General features: G+C 39.0%; 1 protein-coding gene across 1 annotated transcript in view; it reads right to left on the minus strand.

Annotated features, from left to right (window-relative positions):
• Positions 1-368: 368 nt before the first annotated feature.
• The window catches only part of angpt1 (angiopoietin 1), a 50,768-nt gene continuing 28,736 nt past the window's right edge, over positions 369-22,400 (minus strand). Inside the window, exons 5-9 of the mRNA XM_053334377.1 lie at positions 21,095-21,222; positions 19,890-19,991; positions 16,882-17,048; positions 4,403-4,533; positions 369-1,052 (exon numbers count right to left, since the gene is read on the minus strand). Of these exons, the coding sequence (XP_053190352.1) occupies positions 889-1,052; positions 4,403-4,533; positions 16,882-17,048; positions 19,890-19,991; positions 21,095-21,222 (692 nt within the window). The 3' untranslated portion in view covers positions 369-888. The remainder of the gene's footprint in view (positions 1,053-4,402; positions 4,534-16,881; positions 17,049-19,889; positions 19,992-21,094; positions 21,223-22,400) is intronic.

Genomic DNA, 22,400 nt, shown 5'->3' on the forward strand with positions numbered 1-22,400 from the left:
TGAACTCTAAAAATAATCACACTGTATCAAGACAGCAAGTGTGTAATTGCCAGCTAATGCTGCAAGTGACCCTCATAACTATAACCAACTGCCACTCCACATCAACACTTAAATTTACATGTAGAGGTCACCTTAAAACTGAGTGTGTGTCTTATACATAATGCAGATAGAAATTCAGTATACACTGTACAGTACAAAAGACAATTACAATTTCATCTCACTTTGGATATTGTATACAGTTTGGATAACAATAATAATACTAAATACACAATATATAATACAAATGAAACCTTTATGGGCTGTTTCTGTCAGCAACATTTTAATACAAAAAAGGCATATCTCTTATTCGTCCCCTAAGAGCGTTCCAGATAAGTTCTGTCCTGCAGTTTAAGAGTCAGTCCTGCTCTGTAATAGCTGCTCCCATTCAGAAGAGTCCAAGTCCTACACATTATTAGACCACAGGTCCTCAGAAAAATTGAAAAAATGTGTTTGACATAAAGCTTGAATCTTCAAACAAGCTGACAAAATGTGCACAAATTCCAGGAGTGGGAAACACCCCTGAGCTCATTTGTCCTTGAATTTGTGAATCTGGTTTGGAACAGAAATCAGTCTCAGTGAAACACATCATGCTCTGTCTTCTTCCCCCATGGCTGCATTTCAGTGCAGTGAGCGAGGGGGAAAGGTTATGAAGCAACAGTAGCATGTTGATCCCACAGTTTTCGATCTGTGCACAGCAACAGCTCTGGGGAAGAACCAGGTTGATTAAAAGGTTCATTGGATGACTCCCATGGCCAGCGAAATGAGATGAGACAAGAGGATAAAGTAGAAAGCGTCCCTCTAGTGTGCCGCATAGCCTGAATGAAGTTAAAGGTTCAGGAGTTCAATAGACTAGGAAAAGTCCAGTGGACGGATCATCATGGCTGTGGCTCGTAGTGAGTAGCTGGGACCCTTGAAGTAGTGCCACTTGATACCGTTCAACTTCCCTACATGTTGTCCTTGAGTGAAGTACATGCCGTTAAGGTTGGATGGGCCACAGGCATCAAACCACCAACCTTAGTAGAGAAAATGAAGACAAGAAAAATGAAAATATTAATTTTGTAGCAGTATTTTGTAATATTTTAGTAGACAAAGAAATAATGTAACCTGTTCCAACAAACAATATTGCATAGCATCAAAGCAATACATTTCAAAGTCTCAATGGCTTTTATAGTAGGAACAAAAAAAAAGAAGCTTTGTACACGTTGTACACGTATTGACATGCAAAGCATGATCAAGCCTAAGAGAGACATAAAGTGTCATTGAAGTGTTTACTGGTAAAGGTTGAAAGTTTCCCATGGCCTCTCCCGCAGGCCATAGCAATGGCTCAGACACCATTTCACCGCTATCTGCTCCATGTGTTACTGTCACTGGGTTCATTGGCATGCCAGTACCTGTTGGTGAATACTGTCGTTACCTCGCTCTATTTAAAGCAAGAGTCCATGTGCGTGAGCTTCAGAGTTGTGAATGGCATGGGAAACTTTTATACTGATCCCAATGTGTGACATTTTATCATAAACCATATCTGGTATTCAGGGAAAAGGTAGATGTGCATTGACTTTCATGGGATTTTTGTATCTTGACTGAACATTAGGGTATAAAGGATATTTTATTTAGCAAATAAATATTTCACATGGCTAAATTCACTTACTGGACATACCATCTTCCATCTTAGAGATCCAAAGCCATGTCTTACATCTCCACTTGTAAACACATCCTCACTGATACACAGTTAGATATAGAACATATGCTTGGCATGGCATGTGTCAGTCACACAATGACAAATGGCAGTGCTTTTTCTCTCTACTCTGTCAGATTTGAATACCACTGCAGGCTATGACATTTCACAAGAACTTTAATCAGGAATAATGCTCTGCCCTGGATTCTGGCACAGGTCACACGGATATAAATCTTTACATTGATTGCATGAGACATGTACACATGCACAAATACACAACATAACATTTAAACCTGTGGATACTTCCTTACATGTCCACGACTACGAATAATTTTAAGAATGCCAGTGAGAACCGAGTCTGAAATTGCACTCGCTCTGCTATCATTTCTTTTACATGAGTGCTGCACTTGACATATTTGTGGGTGGACCAAGGTTGTGAAACTTTAAAGCTGCCATAGTCAATGTTATACATAATATTTATACATATTTATATTAACAATGGATCAAATTACTCTGTGTAATGGGAAAGGGACCACGAACCCTCTAAAAATGACCATTCAACTCTGCAGCTCATTCTTTTAACTCATTGTTTTGGTTTTATGGCCAGTAACTTGTTTTGATTTGCTTGCTATCATTTCCAAGAAGGAGGCAGCTGTTCTCAGCAAGAAAAGCTCTTTTAAACATAATGTATGCTACCTGCCCAGCACCAAACAACAAACAGACCAAAATTAGCGACTAACTGATGAACATAGTGGAACATTTTGCAGCCAAATATTTCCCTCATGGGTTGGTGGAGAGTTTCAAAAGGTGGCCAGAAACATGACCCCAAATGAATGCTAATGCTGCTCCAAGTATGATGGAAGAGTAAACAAGCAACTGCTAATCTATATATATATATGTTTTATATACATTGCTGCAATTTTTAGCTTGTTTGCTTCACGCTACACAGTCAGTAGACAGAGTACGAGACCAGGCACAGTCAAAGTGGTACAAGACAGTAGAAATGTAAAGTACAAGTCAAAAGTTTGGACGCACTCCAAACTTTCGGCTGGTACTGTAGTTAATACTGCGATGGACGGCCCACAGGCTTTGTGTTCTGTTCTGTTTGGTGATAACATGTCTCAAAGCATCTGTTGTGCAACCTGCTGTTTTATTTTATTGAGATGGTGTTTTTTTCCCCCTCTTCACCCATAAAGCCGAAAACAGAAAATGTGTCCAACTTGCCATCCCTTACTTGTTGATAAACCGCAGACCACACAAACTTTGTCACGCACATAAACATTCAGGGTGCACAGCAGCAATCTTTTAGGATTTATGATCAGTATCCTTTCTTTTTCCAGGCCAGAGAATTTTACTGACCTGTAAAAACAATGGGGATGTCTTCTCCTGGAAAGAAATAAAAAAAGTCTGAGCCAAAGCAGTTTGTTCTCATGATGGAGGGATCCTTCCTACCTCCTAATGTCAGAGCTTTATCCCTACTGTATATGCTGGTGCTGGGCAAATATATACATTACATGTGTCCACCTCATATCCTCCTCCGTACTCTTAACACGGCATGCTTTGGTTGTCTTCATAAACACAACACAGAAGAATTTTCCTATTTCAGACAGTTACATCATTTGATGTCAGCCCTGCTCTTATAAGTGCAGGGCATTAATCAGATGATATACTGTATATACTATAGCTAGCAGACTGCTGGGTTCGGACCAGCCTTGACTCAGGCTACATGTTGTCATACTGATCCTTTGTGGCTGGCCTTAAGCAGGCTATGAATCAAGCAGAGTAGGGGTGTTGATCAGTGATCAGATGCCAGTTCTCTTTAACCCACTGCATTCACAATGATCTAAGAGGTAATACTGATCTTAAATCTGCACTTAGAAATGCTTGATTAGAACCAGGTCAGGACTCCACAGCAATACCGCTGCCATGAGGTGACAGCAAGGGTCACTGGGCTCCACTTACACAGCAGTAGAAGCAGTGTCATGTTAAACCTCTCTGACACTTGGTGCCGTGCCCAGGGGTTTTTATAATGTGCTCGTTTCCAGCTCCAGTATAGTGGGGAGGGGATGTATGAATATAGCCTAATAGGTGGGGATAGATGCATAAGTGGCCACATTAGCCAACTGTATGTCTTGCAAGAGCAGGTTGTGATCGTAATGACCTGAACTAATAACTGGGCTATGGACATTGTGGATTTGCTCATAAAGTCAATCAGAGCGAATTGCGTTTGGAATGGCAGATGGAGAGCTCATATAATGGAGTTGCTTTCTCATAAAAGCAAATCTTTATTGTCTCCTTGGTACCATATAGATACAAATTAAATTTGTACTCTTGTACTCACCGAATTAATTGCTGGGGTCTGGGAACAAGAAGACATTGCTAAAAAGAACATGATATAGGGCGAGAACTTTGTTTTAAACAAACCTTCAGGTTTTCCAACATTGTTTGAAAGCAAAGGCAAATTCTACAGAGAATTATCACCCGACTCTGCACTTTGCCATAGCTCATAGATGCTTTTTAGTCACATTCCCAGATTAGTGTAGTGGGCACACCATTGTTATTTGCAGTATTATTTATGGCCTTTGAAAACTTTGTAATAAACCTGTATTATTCTTAAACCAGGAGGTTGTTTAGGTCTTCTGTTTTACCATGAATGATTGCAACAATTCAGTTTATTGTTGCACTTACCGCCAGTTAGCATGAGGGCACACTTGCACATGCAGTTGTCATTGTCCATGTCCTTGGTGCTGAAATCTGCTCCATGGATTACTAGACTGCTCTGTCTGCCTGCGGTCCCACTGTGGCTTTTCAGGAACAGCCTGAAAGACATCAGGAGAAAGAAGAGGAGGGAGTCAAGACATGAAAACACATCAGGGGGAGGAAGAGGGGAAAGGAGTACGGTGGTGTGAGCAGTGTAAGCAATAAAGGCAGCAAGAAGACATAACATGCTGCACGAAACGTCTCCTGAGAGATGTTTGTTATTTGTAGTGATTGAGTACATGTACAACACCTGGAACAACATTAACAGGGTAGAGAGAATATAAAATAAAGAGTCAAAGCAAGAGAAAGAGAACACGTGAAAGAAATACAGATGGAAAGTAAAGAGAAAGACGGAAAAAGGAAAGTGTATGTTGTCTGAGGAATGTCTGGGAAACACATTTCCATCTGCAGCAAGGCTACAATGTGTAAATTTACACCACAGCAAGAGACTAAATCATTAAAGACTGACCTGACAGCTAAACATAGAAAAAAACAATAAGCAACCTGTTTAACTTATCATCCACCCGTAACTGGAGAGGCTGGCTATATTCTCTCTGGGACTTTCGTGTCCAAGTATGCCATGTTTTACCTTTTTTATGTTGTACTTTTCTGTCCTTCCTCTTTTCATGATGTTACATCCCTTGCTGCTAGAACATTTAAAATGCTTCCTTTATTAAAATATACTCTATTATATTATATTATATTATATTATATTATATGACAAGACTGACGGTACAGAAATATTTTTACATTAGGCCCAATTTAATATTTGATTTAAAAAGCATAGTGAAAGTAAAATCTGCAATATATCAGTTCTCTCAGGGTCTGCTCACCCCAAAGTAAACATGCAGAACGTGCAACAACTTAATTCAAGGAGTACTGGTGAGCGACTCAGATCCACATAGACTGAAGGTGAAAAGGTGTGTATTAGTGTACAGACAACTCATCACTTAAACATGGTGGGTGCACCACTGGAATCAAAATCGTGAGGTTTGTAGATTTTTTTATTTTATTTTATTTTATTTTTTTATAGTATTTTATCAGTAATAACTGTAACATGTTTTTTTGCATTATATTTCTTATTAGCAATAATGGACATAAAAACAGTATTTACAACAGAATGATCAGGATTGGGGAAGTAGTAATAGGTACCAAGTTGTTGCTGGATAACTAAGAATTAAGGACTATATACTGATGCTACTGATTTGCTGATATTACACATTACTTGCGAGTGAAAGATTGTACGATGGAAATGAACCAGTATCTACTAATAAGTGCCTGTCTGTCTACTCTTGATCACTCAATCAGTTTCATTAATTCTGAATCAGCTGCTAAGGAGCACAACGCTGATGTGTGAATACTATATTTCTTATTATATGTTCATATATTGGTGCAGATTACCAAGTTGAAAATTTTTAGTAATAAATCGTTATTTTATGAAAACCTTACAGCTATAAGTACAAGTACAAGGAGACTGGTACACCAAGAAACACTGTTTTTTGTTGCTTGTGTTAACTTTTTGACATTTTGTTTATGAGTTTCTGTAGGCAGCATACCATAAATGTCACTAGTAAAATGACTTACTGTGAGTCACAAACTATTACTCTGAGAATGAATGTCATAGATTAAACATGATACTGTACAGAGAGCTTAAGGTATTGTTAATACATAGCAACTATGCATGTATTTGTATGCTGAGTAAATGGAGCATTGATATAATGAATATAAAGCTGCTGTGATTGTCCATCCAATGTAAGAGTGTAAGTATTAAGGTTTCCATCTTTCCACTCTGTGAACTGTGTACGTCATGTCTAGATAATAAGCCATCCTTCCAAGCTGAAATCCTTCTCATGGTCAGTGCTCAATAAACACATTCAAAACTAATAAGGGGCTTGGAAGCGGGTTTCTCCAGGGTGTGTCCCACTGTAAACTAACTCGAGGTGTGACTTGGAACGGATGCATACAAATTTATCAGTTCCTGCATCCATTGGAAAGCTCCAGCATTATCAGCAAGAGCACATTCTGCAGCTTGCTCTACCCTGATGTATTACACATTTGCCTTTTTCTATCAATGTCTTTGTTTCTCTCTCATTCTCTCAGTTTCACTTTCTCCCCCTGTAGAAGAGATTGCATATCGAAAGAACAATGCTGGGGCACCATGCCAACGAGCCCTCTATTATTAAGTATGGTTCACTCTCAAAGAAAGCAATTTCCTGAGTTCACATCTCGTCAACAGGGGACCATGGGCGTGTAGTGAACCTTGCACCCTTTTCGGGTTTTCCGATGAGAAAGTAACAAATACAAAAACAATATTCTCTGTTTTCAGGGGGATGTAGAGCACTCTGAATGCACCTTCAGCCTTCGTGAAGCTTGTGGCTTTGAGGCATCAGGTTGAATACCTCAAAGAAATAGACTGGTCAACTCCCCAGGAAAGAAAGTCATTTAACGTGAAAGACTCCTGTATTTGGACAGCTGTGTAAATGGCTGATTTGTACAGCAGAGGAAAAAAGTGTGACAGCAGGTCACTGTGGGGAATTCACCAACCTTCTAAACCAAAACGTGTGCGTCTGAGTCATGTGTCTAATCAGTGGCACCAAATAACTACTAGACATGGCAAGTTTGGATAAGGGCCTGTGAGTATTTTATAAGTGTGTATGAATGTGCAGGTTCCTGTGTGTGTGTCTGTGTTTGAATAGTACGTCATCTGTGACACATAATAAAGTATTATCCGGTGTCTACAAGGCAACAGATGTCTTTGGAGATATTTTTCCAGTTAACAATAAACTCGTCTCAACGCACTGCCTCACTTACGGGTAGCACGACTTCTACCAGCTAATTCCTGAATCTGAAGAATAAAAAACAGGCGATGTCAAAGATGAGGTCTGCTACTGCTCTGATAAAGAACAGACGTTGCTGCACATTTACTCTCCGTTTTTACAAAGCCCTAAAGATCTCTATTGCATTGATGAATCGCCAAGGCACATCATCAAGAGGGATTTTCAGCGTGACACTTTGACAGGCTGCTTTAAATAGTCTGCGGCTGTGTTTACTGGGTGCGCTGCATATTTACCAGACCAACAATCCCTAACTCAACTGACATCTGCAGTTTTTCCTGTCACTGTCTATTTTGCACTCAAATGATAAGTGGTGAAATCCAAAGATGGGCCAAGTAATGAACTCAAGAGGAAGAGATGCTTTTCTCAGAAGGAGAGAGAGAAAGAAAGAGAGAGGGAGGGAGAGATGTTCTTGGATAAATTGTGTGTTAATGTAATGTATGAGGAGACAGACATCCGCTCAGCCACATCCAGAATTTAACAGGCAATGCATGCTAATCTGATTGTTCCTGTTAAAGCAATTTAGAAATGTGATTAGTCAAGGCTCATTAATAACAAAAATATTGAGCTGTGAGGGGAATCATTTAGTTTTACACAATGACACCTCTGGGGAGGGAGTTTGGTGTCCTGCCATCTCAAATTGATATAGAAAGTCAAAACAGCAGCGCCGAGTGTCATCATTAGGCATCACCAAGTTGCAAAAAACTGAAAATATTTTCACATTTACCTCTAGTTGTATCATGTCAGGCAAATTGTTATTTTTTCTCCACATTTTTTAAGACTTCTGTTCAACACAAATCATCACAAACCATCTCAGTTGAGCTTAAAGGATATTCATTCATGGTAAATATCTACAGTTGCATCTTCATCTTCATCGTCATCTTCTTCAGATCTAGATGAGTGGTCATGTTTCTTCAAGAAACTAATGCCAGTCCAATTCCCCTCGACTAAGCACTTCCAGATATACCCTGGATACCATTAACTGGAGTTGGCTACAAATTACTGCAAAAAAGAAATATCACAACATGGCCAAATAAAACCAAAACTATTTGCATGACTAAACACCATTAGAGGTAAGTTGTTTTCTCTTTTCTTTTCTTTTGCAATTTGGATGAGCTGACACCTTCAAGCTTTGATTCAGATTCAGTTTCAGTCATAATGAGTCTATGCTCTGGAGTACTGCAAGCTGTGCACATAGGAAATGAGTTGTAGCAGGGTCAGGTGAAGATGACTGTGATATGTTTATGTGAGACCATTTCCAAGTAAAACTAGGTTACAATGATTGACATTTTATCAAAATGTATCTTAAAAACACCATCAAACATCATTAAAGCACTTGCTAGAGGACTGAAGGCTTCAGATGTTTTAGTAAGGAATTGTTTCTGGATAATGTTTCTTTAATGTAAGGGCTTTTGCATAGAAAATAAGCATTACTTATCTGAAACATATGGTTAAAAAATAACATTTTAAGTATATATTCATAAGGTTTATCCTGCCCTCCTTGGAAAGCACCTAACTGCAGTGCAAGACTTTTGTCTCCCCCCAAAGAGAGACTAATTACAAAAACACAATCAACACATGCTTATGTCATAAGCTCCGTTATAGCCTACTCTGTCGCTACTGTTGCGGCTGTAAAATGGTGCTTCACATATACCCTGCAAAATGACTTGTTTCACTATCAGAATTTGATCTATTTGGTCCAATAACATTTGGTAAGTCTAGGAGAGCCACACGAATTAAATCATTTATCCCCCTTCAAGTTAGCAGAGAACTAACTTGTACTTGAGCTAACTTGTACTTGTGTATCACCTAGTGGTGGTGATACACTTAACTAGCAATGTGTGAACCTATTTGGCAAGGGCCACACTGCAAGTTTAAAAATTCTAACAAACTTAAATCAGCATTCATCTTTGTAGAAAGACACTTACACAATACAACATGTACAGGTTGTGTTGTGTAATATATTAAACTAGAGCATGCATACAGCACACCTTTTAGCTGTGCCTCTGCAAAATGCATCCATTTCTCCAGGAGAGATGTGTTGAATCACAGCTGAGCACAACGGGATTGGCATACTTCTCTAATATCTTTTCTTTTATCTGACATATTCTATACTCAAAATTTTTGTCATACACTAACTTCATGAAAGCAGTTTGGGTCAATCCTTTTCCTTTCAAATGTCTGAGGGAAATCAGTTCAAGTGATTCTCTGAAGAATACGCCTCAAATAAAATGAGCTGTATAATGTGCACAAAAGCATTCTCAAAGCTTCAATTCTATTCAAAATGAAAGTAGTGCACTTTCTTTGAAATATGCCACTTTTTATCTTTTGACAGCCGAGTTCAGCCTGCTTGTTTTCTTTCATCTACATGCATGAAAGCAACAACCCAGTCAGCTGAGAGTCCAGCGCGTGCTGTTACACACCTGGCAGTCATTAGCCTCCTGAACTGCAGTCTGATTGGTCCATTGCAAAGGTTAATCACCCTGACCAATGGTTTGTTTCCTACTGCGAGGCCACAGAGGTGGCTGACTGGTTCAGACCTGCTTGGCTGCTCTCTTGCCACTGGGTGTCATAGGCTCTACTGAGAGACCACTGTATGTGCAGATGCATGTAGATAAGCTATAGTGCATGTAGATTGACAGCTGGCTTTTAAAATCTGATCTTAGTTTCTACAACTGAACTTCTTAAATAGTCCAAATGAAAATTGAAGTTGCTTTTTGTTCTACAACAAAATGTGTCCAATTAAGCCTAAAAACATGTTTGACCTTACAAATAGTATTTTGATAGGCTTAATATTCACTTTTAGCCATTTGTAGTGTTCAATCGTGTTGGAGTTTTTCATCAGCAGATGGAGTTTGCTCAGTTGGTTGACATATTAGCTCAGTAGCTGTTATGATTTTATCAGATCCGTTAGGCACCAGATCAATCTCTGAAACAACTGAACAAACTCCTTCCGATAAAGACTGTGTAATATTGTTGAAAGCTCTGGGGAAATTGAGTAAATGGGCCTTGAGTTGAAATCAGTTGTCAAATGTGTTCAATATTTTTATTTTGTAATTCATGCATTTTGAATTTGACTGGAGGAGGAAGTTACACAATCAGCTTTTCGTTGGATGGAAACATCACGTTCGAATGAAGATCAACTTTGTATATACAACACAGTTCATTTCTAACACGTCTTGTGGCTGATTGATTTTTTTGTGTTGCTGCCTGTAGTTTTGATGTTTCATCTCTTAATGATCGGAAACTAAGCAACCTGAAGCTTCCAGGGATAGGGTTCAAGTAGACATAACTTTAGGTATCTCAGATTATCTCAGTGTGTGTCTTGGAAAATAATAGGGATACCGTGTTTTGGAACCCAAATCTCTGCCAATTTCTTTCCTAAATCCCCCCATGAAAAACATCTAAACGAGATCTATCTGATTCCACAGGGAAATCGGGTCATTACCATATGGAGAAATCACTGGATTTAGGAACTTGGCTTTCCTAACAAGAAAGGATATTGAATAAAGATGTAATGGCTCGTTCAAAAAATAAACATGTCTTTTCTTCCAGCTGGGAGGCTCGGAACATACATACGAAACATTTTATCCCCATCCACCTCAACTTGTGTCTGTGCATATATTCAGCTGCTCTGCATGTTTCTAACATAGACAATTTTGGAAAATGGTGGTTCTCTTTGGTGCCCAGGGTCCTCCACTGAATCTTCACATGCACATTAGTGCTTTAAGATGCATTAAACACACTTAGACATTCACTGACCCACATACCACTCCTCTGAAGTAGTTGTATAAAACTTTAAATTCTTATTCATAAAAAAGGAAAGTGCAGGAATAGGCAGGCTGTGGGTGGGCAAATTATAATAAAATGTAAGATTAGTTTTGGTCCATTTCAGAGGAAAAAAGGTTGGATTGGTTGGAAGACAGCATCCCACATTACACCTAAAGTATGTATTTCACTTACATTTTGATACTATTGGTCTTTTTAAACTTGCAATAATCTTGTATGACCACACACATATTTTTTAGTCTTTTTCTCTTTTTCTTTCTTCTCTCTCTGGGCTTTATTATGCCAATCCTGCAACAATATTAAAGTTTTATTTCAGGGCAAACTCAACTCTTGACTGTTATGGTTATTTAGGAGAACACATCACCATAGTTTTGTACCCCTTTTTGACCTACTCTACTATTAAAACATGATTATGCACATTTATTCCAGAGCTGCCAGTTTAATTGGGCCTCTAGTCCAGTTTCAGTAAGTATTCTGCTGGAGGTCAGCCAACATTCATTACTTTATGTTTACATGCACTCACTCCAAGTAAGCTTTTTGGGTGCACTATCTAAGCTTTCTGTCTTTTTTGAAAATGTTATCTCTTTCATCTATTATTGTAAAATGCGTCTTTATGCAGATGATGCTGATTTATATGTATATATGTATGTGTTGCTCTTCTGTAATGCATTGCAAGAAGTTATCCTGCCTTCTCACTTTGGTACTTTGGCAGTTCCAGTTTTCTATTCAGTTTTGAAGTTTGTTACTGGTGTATGACAAATATACTTTGTCTTTCTTGGTTAAGAGACAAAATAATGATTGGTATTTATTTGTCTACAAAGTTTAACAAAAACTAACTTCATGGAAAAAGCCACCTAAAATTGAAAGACTTGTACTCTTCTGTTACTTAAAGATAATTTTCAGTAATCAACCTTCATTTGCAGAGAACTGTTTATCTAAGCTCGCTCATTTTGTTCAGCTTGTGGCTGTCTTTTCTGATTACATTATTTTGTTTTGGGAAACATGCAATTTTCTTCATACTGTACCGTAACATTCCCTCTGACTCAGCACAATTTCACTTTTGTTCACTTAATCTTTATTGTTTCTAGCCCTTTCATGTGTCTTTACTATTATGTTTTCTGTGTCATAAAGGTTGACATTTATATGTCTTTTCTATTGACATTGATGTTTAGCACAAAGCACATTTTATATAGCAAAGAAACTTTGACAAATGAGGGTAATTAAGTGAATGTGTTGGTCTGATGCTATCACTACAACAATATTTGCAGGTCATCAAATTGTATTTGATTTTTCTTTACTGCAGCCCATGTTGTGTCACAGCAACCAAATCAGCTATGATGATAGGGGACTTTTTATATTGTTTATAGAAAGTAACCTCTACAATTATGGTGACCCCAGTAACAATGAGCAAAGGAGCAAAAGGAGCTCATTTCACAACATTATGAGGTTGTGGTTCAGTGGGAATTTTATAGATGTGGTCAACCCAGAATTACCCCTTAAAGTGTTGTCAACAGGATTTGTACGTTCAGATTAAAACAACATTGCTGATGTCAGCTCACACTGTGCAGATATAGCGTTTAGTGTGGATTTATTCTTTTATCTGGCTGCCCTTGCATTGATGCAGCTCTCTGGATCTGTTCCTGCAATAAGCACCACTTCTAAGAATATTATCCTATAAGTTATGAAAGATCAGTTGATGGTAAATATTGGTATATTTTTTCTCCAGGAATGCTCGAATAATGAAGTCCATGAACATGCAGAGTAGAAACTGTCTGTGCAGAAGAAGAAAATTGGTATTTATCAAATGTTGGCACAGATAACTTCATGCAAGAATGATGATGAATTTGACTGGTTCTACAACCATCTACAGTACTTGTGCCAGTACTGTCTGTTATATTTGGTCAACCACATTCCCAGATGTGATGATCTAATAGAGTTACTTGCTGTGAACAAGTAGCGAACAACAAAATAAAGACAAAAAACGGGTTTTAGGCACTAGCTGGCATCCTGGGAGCATGGAAGTAGGAAAGCTTGCAGTAGAGCAAAAGATTTATTGATGTAAATCTTGTTTTATGTGTGTGATGTCAATTCCTTTGGCAAATCATTGGAGTTTTAAGGCTTTGAGCACAATAGTGTGTTCAAGGACATACTGCATGGATTCACCTGTGTTAACACGCTGTAATGAGACCTTATTAATCAATGGCCTTTAAACCCTGCTTGGACAAAAAAAAGCCTCTAATAGTCTAACAGTACCCTCTGACAGAAATAATGATTTTCCTAATACCATTAAATTGAGAACATTGTGTTTATTGATGGTTAAATGGATTTGCTGGGGCATTAAGCATGCACACACCCAACAGTACCATTAAAATAGTTATATTTTAGAGATTATCCCTCTTTAACTACCACTGCACCACTGCCAGATACAGATATTGCACAGCTATAAAAAATTTAATAGTCTCAAATAGTTCCCATTCTTAAAATTTTAATGGAAACATCAACCAAAAGGAAATGAAAGGCATACTGAAATGCCACCTTATTTTGATTTTGGTTTTATTATGTTGGACTAAGCTGACAAGAGTGAAATGCCAGAAAAAGATGAATGGTATGGCCAAACATTTAGAGCACTGGTGATAAATATGACATTTATTCCGTGTACATGATTTAATTTAGGAATTAGGACCCTATAATTCACAGAGAAATGATTACGCACTTGTGTCTTTCTCTTTATGCTCGGTTACGTCCTTTTCTCAATATACATAGATGAAACCAAGAAGCTGGCAGCAAGACAAACATTTTTCTGGCTGGTAATGCTCAATATTTTTTATGATGAATGGCGAGTTGCGTGCGTTATTGGACTTAGACTATTACTGCCATGGTTTCCAGTTGGTTCTTGTCTGTGTATAATTTGTATGCTTTTGTACTTGCTGTGTGTGTGTGTGTGTGCGTGTGTGTGTGTGTGTGTGTGTGAGGGAGAGAGACAGAGAGAGAGCAAAAGGCGGATTGACTATACCTTATGAGGTCTTTATAAATGTTTATCTGACTTTCGCTGACGCACACTGTATTCCAGTAAACCACCACAGATGATAGAAAATGATCCAAAACCAACTAAAAGACAGACCCTATCACTTACAACTATCTTGTATGTTTCAGAGCAATAAATGCAATCTGGAGTACTTGTCGCAGATTGTTTGACATTCAAAAGCAGCGAAGTGCCAAAGCAGAAAGAACAGAGAACATGGCAGCGTCAGTTTGTTTAGGGCCAGACCATCTGGTTTGTTTTGGCTCATGTTTCAGAGAAGCAATCTGTGATTATCATACCAGAACTATTTTTCAAGAACAAATCTATTTTTAGAGATCAGTATGCCGATTGGACTCCTAAACAGTATGAGCCCGCTTCCAAAACAGGGTAGAACGGTCAGGGATGCCCTTTTCTTGCCTCAGCACAACAAATACAATTACTGTTTCTTTCATTCAAAAGAACAAAAGGTTAAGAGTGGGATGTTAACAGTATGTGTGAAAGGATGATATAAAAGTAAATGTAAGTGTAGTTTTATGTGTGAAAGTGACAGAAGGAGTTGGGCGGTCGTGAAAAGCTAAAGCTAAAACTAGGCGTTACATTTTACAAAACCTTTTCCTTTGCAATACAGTAAATGCTGTAGGTTAAATATGAATAATCTATTGAAGAAAACTCTATGTTGTAGGGCTCTGTGTTGCTTGATTTCTTTTGCCAATAATACTACCTGTTGCTGGTCAAATTAAGGGTTTTGTACAAAGCAGTCCAAATTTATCATTATATTTTGGGGCTTTACTGGAATATCTTTGCATGATTTACAGTTTAAAAAACTCTTAGCCCTTCATGCAGCCCCTCAGTTCAACTTCTGTCTGAAACATTTTACCTCCGGTCTATTTAAAAAAAACCCTCCCAATGAGCCCACTGGGCAGGGCCTTTTGACTTTCAGTAAGCATTTTTGCATATGTCCGCCTCATATTTTGGAACTTTTGGAACTATGTTTAACATAGACATTTAACATTATTATTAGATCACCTTTATTAAATATAGTCTAAAATAGGCAAAAATTATGATTGGAATGAGCTAAAAGACACCAAATCTGATTATAGGCATTCAGTGCAAACTTAAAGTAACATATTTCGATATACCAGTGAATTCATGTTTGATACTTAGCTCTACATACAATATTTATGGCCACTGAGAGACATAAATTCAGTACCTTTGCATTCAGACCAGAGCTAAAATTGAAGACTAAAGACAACAAAAGATGGACTTACTCAGGGTTGTCACATTGTGGTCACAAAATAGCATAAAAAACCAAAAAAACAACTTGATCTCCTCTGCCTGATTGAAATCCATTTCTCCAGTCCTCAGAGAAAACCACAAAGCCCACTCTCCAGGTATAAACTCGTCAAGACGGAAAACTTGTAAACTGAAACCCCTGTCATCGCAAGACAATTTTTGAAAATTAGATATGGCAACAAGCCTAATGGCCCCCCACTGTAGGAAAGCACTTGAAACCAGTGTTCTTTTCTAAACCATGGGCGCAAAGAATTGAAGGATTGGAAGTAAAGACTTTTAAGACACAGAATCCCTTTCTTTTATTTCGTCATTTGAAGCTGAATACAGGACATTTTGCAACTAAAGGGACTTCTTATCAGCCATCCAGTGAAAACTGCAGGATTGGAGATGTCAGAGTTTCTCCTCTGAAGCCAACAATTGCTTGGAACTCTGTGGAATTAGTGGTAGTTTTCCACATCTGAGAGGGCCAAGTATCTGCCACAATTTGAGGCCTGTTATCATTAACCCTCTAAAAGAAAACAGAAACCTTCACCCCCGCAACACACAAGAAGCGTCAGTCATAGGAAAGTTCGCAAAGACGAGACGATGACAAGGGATACATTTGGGTTGGAAGGAATTTGCAATGAGAAAAACCTTGCCATAGACTTACATAACAGGATTGACATGATTTAAGTGTCTGGAAAGCTCATCGTCACTAGAAATGTTTATAATCTGAACACTTTTGAACAATTTGTCCATGGAAGCATTATTTGCTTCTTTCCTTTTTTCTTTTTCTCCTTCTGGCACACCTCTCTCCTTTTTTTCCATTGGGGACATGCTAAAGGCAAAGTTTCACAAGCATCTCATATACAGCCATCATGGCCGCCGCTGCTCCCAAATGTATTTTTCAACATTCTTTATTCCCATTTCAGGGAATCTTTTTCCTTAAAGATATCCTAAATGTTGCTGAACATAGAAAAACATGGGACTCTATTACACACTGAGCTTTAAACTAACGCCAACATAAACCCATCCACAGCAATATTAAATGCTCAGAGCATCAACAGTGGTTAAGCTCTGGTCTGATTTAGGCAAAAAAACACATGGCTAGGGTTAGAAAGATCATGATGACCAAATGTCTGTATATGATGATGTTGTGTGTAGACTAGTAATAGATTTTCAGTGCAGTTAGTTCAATAATTGTTTAGCAGCCACACCAATCAGTTACATGTTGATTCATTCATTCATTCATTTTTAAACCATAAGATCTGTATCACTTTCCCATGTGGTACAAATATGTGACTACATTTCAAAGACCCATTGAATTCTACAAAAAACAGATCCAGTCTTGATGATGTTGGAGCTAAATTTACCAGCTACTGTGCAAAGCTGTAATGAAGAGCGACAAATCTCTGCCCGTGTATTCCTCAGCCTAAAAAAACATTACATCCCCCCTCTTTGTCTGCCAGTAGCAATATGAGTGGTGTTACCTGTAGTTGTGTTTCTCACTGCCGATTTGGAAGCGGTCATACAGGGAGAAAGCCTGGTGTCCGTCCCAATCTGTCAGCTCTACACGGAGGGCGTACTGCCTCTGGCTGGTCAGCTGGTAAACATACTCGTTCCCCAACCAGTGCTCAGCAGACACGCTCCCAAAACCCTGCAATGACAGAAGCAAACACAGTAATCAGTATAAGAAATACTAACCAGAAGTTATTCGTTGCTATCATTGCCTCTCTTTTCCTAGAATAATAAAACCTCAACACGAGAGGATTGTGGAATGGATGGGAAGGATTTTTTAAATGTATTTCTTTCATTTATTTATTTGTGTCAAATCACAACATAGATCACCACAAAGGTTTTATACTAATAAATATTTCTTTCTGTTTATCCACCAGGAGAAATGTTTCTGTACTGCATACTTAGATTTGTGTTCATAGCATCCAAGCAGAGAAAAAGACACTCACACTGTATTAATGTTTTTTCTTCTTTTAAACATGCTGTTGGCTACCTATTTATAAAAGTGTGCAAATTGGTACCAGCTGAAATGGACACACACCTTTTTCCATTTCTGTCTCCTACTCAAGTCACACATGTTAAACGTATTATTACTAAAAGACTTCTTTCCCAAAATATATAATGCTTGCCGAGACACTCCTTCAAACAACTGCAAAGTTTGTATTTGATCAGAGTGGCTCCTGGACACAGGCAAAGTGCTTCTGACAGCAGCGAGAGCAGCAGATTGCAGAGGGGAATATCACGAAGCAGGATGACATTACAACCCTGACAGGATAGTCTGGACTGCTCCAATAAAGATTGGGAAAGAGAGGGGGGGGGCAGGGGTGGTGGAGTGGGGGCAAAGTCAGGGAGAAGTCTGTGTTTGCGTTGAGCGTGTGTGGTGATGAGGAATGGGAAGGAGGGAAAGTAAATATGGGGCATTCCTTGGGCCTTATGCATGTCCTGCCGAGTGGGTGGAAGAGAAAGTGACTGGGGCCCATTACGGCTCATTTTTTCTCTCTCTTTTTCTTTTTCTACAATTGATCTCACTCCTGATGAGATGTTCCCTTCTGACTTGCTTTCACCTCGATCCAGTGTCTCCTACTGTGATCAGGATTGGTCTCAAGCACGCACGCTGGAGAATGAGTTTGGAGTTGACAGTTTTACTTTCGTGCAGTTCCGGCATTTGCGATCCTTCACACGCACATCGGATCTGCATCACTCAGTTTAGACAAGATGAGGAGATGGTTTGTTATATTGTGGGACATATAAGGGAACTGTTGCACATATAAAGATAAAGTAGAATTTGCAGTGTCAGCCGAGCACTCTACAAGGACTAATTTCACACGCTGATAAGATAAAGGAGTGGGTTGTGAGTGTAATTTGAATGGTCTTTTGTGATGTGTGGTCTCCTGGCAATGGGATTACAAACACGAGATGGTCTTAAGATCACATTTTTATGAGGACTACATTCCTGTTGCTTAAACAGTTTCCCTAGTCCCACTCAGAAACTGACTGAAAGGTTTACAAAACCTTCAAGTGCATTAAATCTGTGAGCACAAGCCTATAGAGACCAAGAATGTGAAAATTAATAACAATAAAACACCATCAATCACCTCCACCCTGTTCAAGGAGAGGAAGAGTAATACTACGCTGGAAGTTCAGCAGCATAGCCTGTAAATGTCGGCCAAGGTCCATGAGTGTACCCTCATGTACTGTAATGCACTCCACACTCTCTGACTATACACCTGTTCAGATGGAAGGTTTCCATGTCCGTCTTTTTTAGGTCTTATATTTTCTTCCTCTCTTTTGTATTTTCCATTCTCATTCTCATTCATTTCACTTAATATGTTTGTTTTTTACCCTTGTAATCTTTAACATTCCTCCAAAAACATGTTCAAATCTTAACTTAAAGGGGACATATGCGTTTTGTGATTTTCTGTTATACTGTTATAATGATTTAATGTTGCTGTGAAGGCTTTGTTTGCCTTGTGATGATGTCAGATTATTTGCAAATGACCACAAACAGCGGTCCATTCCATAGCCCTTATTACTAAGGTTGTTGGTTCCTAACCCTAACCCTTGCATATTTCAGATTGGCTTTGGGCACGAACATGTAAATGGTACAGTAAATGGTCATTATAGTTTTCAGTCACAGTTATGTGCTTTATCTGCTGCAGACTGGGAGTTCTCTGACTCATAATTTCCCAAAAAGTCCTTAAAATAATTTCTTATTGACTTGTAAATTGTACATCAAGATCAGTGAAGTGGTCAGAAGCGGGAAATTAAACTGGAAATGGAAAGCATATTACAGAGGATAGAATGAACATAGTTCATTTAACAATAAACTGATAGCAATTGGAAGGTATACACAGGTAACTTATACAGCAAACACCAGCAAACCGACTGCCAGCAATAATAAATCCACATTTGCAGTCTAAACACAACTTAAGCTGAAAATGTTAACACCCCCAATGCAAATATGCATAGATTTCCCCTTGATGACAAACAGATGATGTTCTCTGCCCCACCTGGCAGAGCAGTACAGAGACTAAACAAATGTGTTGTTTTCAGATTTAGGTAATAATTTCCTGTTTGAGAAGAGGAAGAATAACAGTGTGTCACTGAAGCCAATCTAAGACACCCTAGACAATATTGCTAACACAAAAATGTCAGGAGAGCTATTTGTGAGGAGGAACGACATCTGGATGAGGTGTTCCAAATGTTGTTGGAACCATGGATCCTGTCTCTCTTTTTTCAACATGTTCGATCAAGGCCAAAAAGTGCATGCTATTTGTCATAATCCCACTGCAGAAGTGTATTTTTGAAACAGGATGTTTTGTCAGTGCACAGTTTCATCATTTTTTCTTAATGGATATAGATGAGTGTGTCTCTCTATTTCTGCGTACTTTGAGTCAGTCTCTTGTGTTTAAACGACCCACATCATCATCTTGTGTCTGCATGCTGAGTGAATGCCTGTGTGCATGTATTTGTCTTGTCTCACCATCTTGTACTCTTTCCATGTTCTCTGGAAGTCGATACTGCCGTCCTCTCTGCGCTGGATGACTGTCCATCCACCGCCGGCTGTTTCCATGTTGCAGTACACCTACACCATTGAAAACAGAGAGAAAATGAGGATTTAGAAGATGTGATGTATCTAGAACAATGAATTAATCATTCAACGTAATTCTCAGCGGCATTAACAAACAATGAAGGGTCACTGGACAATGATGTGGTTCCAGACACTCCTTTTCCCAGCTTTTGTGATGAATCATCTTTGGGAATGTGATGTATCTGTGTCCCCCTCAAACTTAATCAGTGTCTCCTTATCCCTCACCAACTCCCAAGAGATGTTCCTCATCAGACGGCCGTGTTTCTGCAGGATCAAAGTCAAGATCCGGGGCTGGACACATACCAGCAGACACCTGGGTGTAATGTGGCCCTTAACCTTGGACCTCAGTGTGTGTAAGCTGATAACACAGGGACTCTAGCTGCAGTGTTGTCTCTTTTGTTTTGAGGAGGAGACCCCAGGGTGGAGTGGAGAAGGTCTCTCACCTCAGCTTGCCCACGCAGCTGAACACACATGAACGCAACCTGGGTATAATTAAGGAAGTCCCCCTGACAGAATCATTTTCTCCGAGACTAGCTCATCATTCATCTTAAACATGCACAAAAACTCACACACACACACCTAAATACAAACTGAACTGAAAGAAGCAATTATTCCAGCCTGACAGACATAAATCCACACACACGCAAACTTTCTGCAAGCCTCTTAACCGATTAAATCATCACTCCCATCAATCAGGAGTGTGTAACCATTGCGTAGAGGTAAAGAATACACTAACCCTTCCCACACACACACACAAACCATTGTCACTATCCTGATCCGCTCCAAGTCCTGTTTCACACCTCATGCACCCCTCATGCTAAAACCCCTGCGGTCTCAAAGCTGCCAAGTGTATTTTCAGCTTTCAATATTCCTGAAGCAGCAGCTAGTACCCATTACTCTCACTCATCAGTGGCAGATGTTCAGTGGTGGCTCAGTGTCTTTCACTTACTTGGAGAGAGTAAAGTCTCGCTCCAGCTCAAAGAAAACAAATGAAAACCTTTAAACCCACTATGAAAAGAGCTTCCTAGAAGTGACGAAAAGGCAGATATTTTCACATGACAGATGACTGCTGGTTGTAAGATACTGCGGCTTCCCACCTTTTTAGTCTCCTGAGGACTGGTCTCGATGGTGTAGACTCCATTCTTGTGGAAGCCAGCCTGGTAGAGGTCAGCACAGTCGCGGAACTTCTTCTCTTCATCTGCAGCCTTTGTACTGTTCGGTATAACTGTGGGTACATGAGGAAGGATGACAACAATGTTACATTAGAGAGAAAGAGAGAATTCAAAAATTGTTTCTTAAAAAATGACTTCAAGTTGGTGATTAATTGTTGGCAACTGTTGACTAATCCATACAGCGCATTACTTTTTTCCCGTAGAATACTGTATCACAAAGAAAACACACGCCTACAAGGTTACTCACAAGATGACAATGACTGACTCCGGGAATTCATTGCTGAACTTTGTAGAAAGTTGAGCTAGTTGTTATCCCCTTGCTTCCACCCTTTATACAAAGCTAAGTTTATCGCTTCCTGGCTTTTACCTCCATGCTTAGAGCATAAAAATAGGAAGTGAGTATAGCAATTATGTTTGTTATATAAAATGCATAGAAAACTGAGACTGCTATTTTGCTATCTACTGTAACGTCTTTTTGATACTGCCAACATTGGTCAAAAAATTCAGATATATCCAGAGGGGCTTTAATGTTGCCAAGAGCAGAGAAAATTTGGACTTGGATTTGACTGACAGGGCATCAAAGCTCAGGTACTGGCGCTGCAACATTTTGGGACAAAAGAAGGGATCAAATAAAAACTTGATACCCAGATACAGACACAAGAATAGCACTGTAAAAAACGTCCATGCTATTAAAAACTGTTAACCTTGACGAAACCTCAACTCATACTGTAATTCCATTTTGTTTTGTGAAATCAGGAATTGCGAAAAAACCCCTACAGGTCAATTCATCATGCTTCAGATCTGTACATCTCAGAGGAGAACATTTAAAAGGAGTCTGAGGCAGAAGCTGATCTGTGAGGTCTCATTGTGAGTATCTTGTAACTGCCAGATAAAATCTGGGGCGACTAACTTATTAGCAAGAGAGAAGGAGTTCATTGACTGAATGATCTCTCTCTCGGAGAGAAGGCCTCAGACTTTGACAGACCAGCTGCATCTATTTCCATCTGTAGATAATTATGGCGGCACTATTTTGAAACCAAGCAAGGGGCTAAGGACAAAACACTACAAGCTATAAATTTCAAGTTCCTGTTATAACAAGTGGTTTATATTTACCTTCCAAGCCCTTGTTATATTGATGGAAATTCCTTCCGATTTTTCTTTTTTAAATCTCCTCTTTCTTCCCCTCTTTCTCCTACCATGCAAGGGGTCCATCTCACTTTTCACACCATTG

The sequence above is a fragment of the Scomber japonicus genome, chromosome 15, assembly GCF_027409825.1.
Source record: "Scomber japonicus isolate fScoJap1 chromosome 15, fScoJap1.pri, whole genome shotgun sequence".
Classification (NCBI taxonomy): Eukaryota; Metazoa; Chordata; class Actinopteri; order Scombriformes; family Scombridae; genus Scomber; species Scomber japonicus.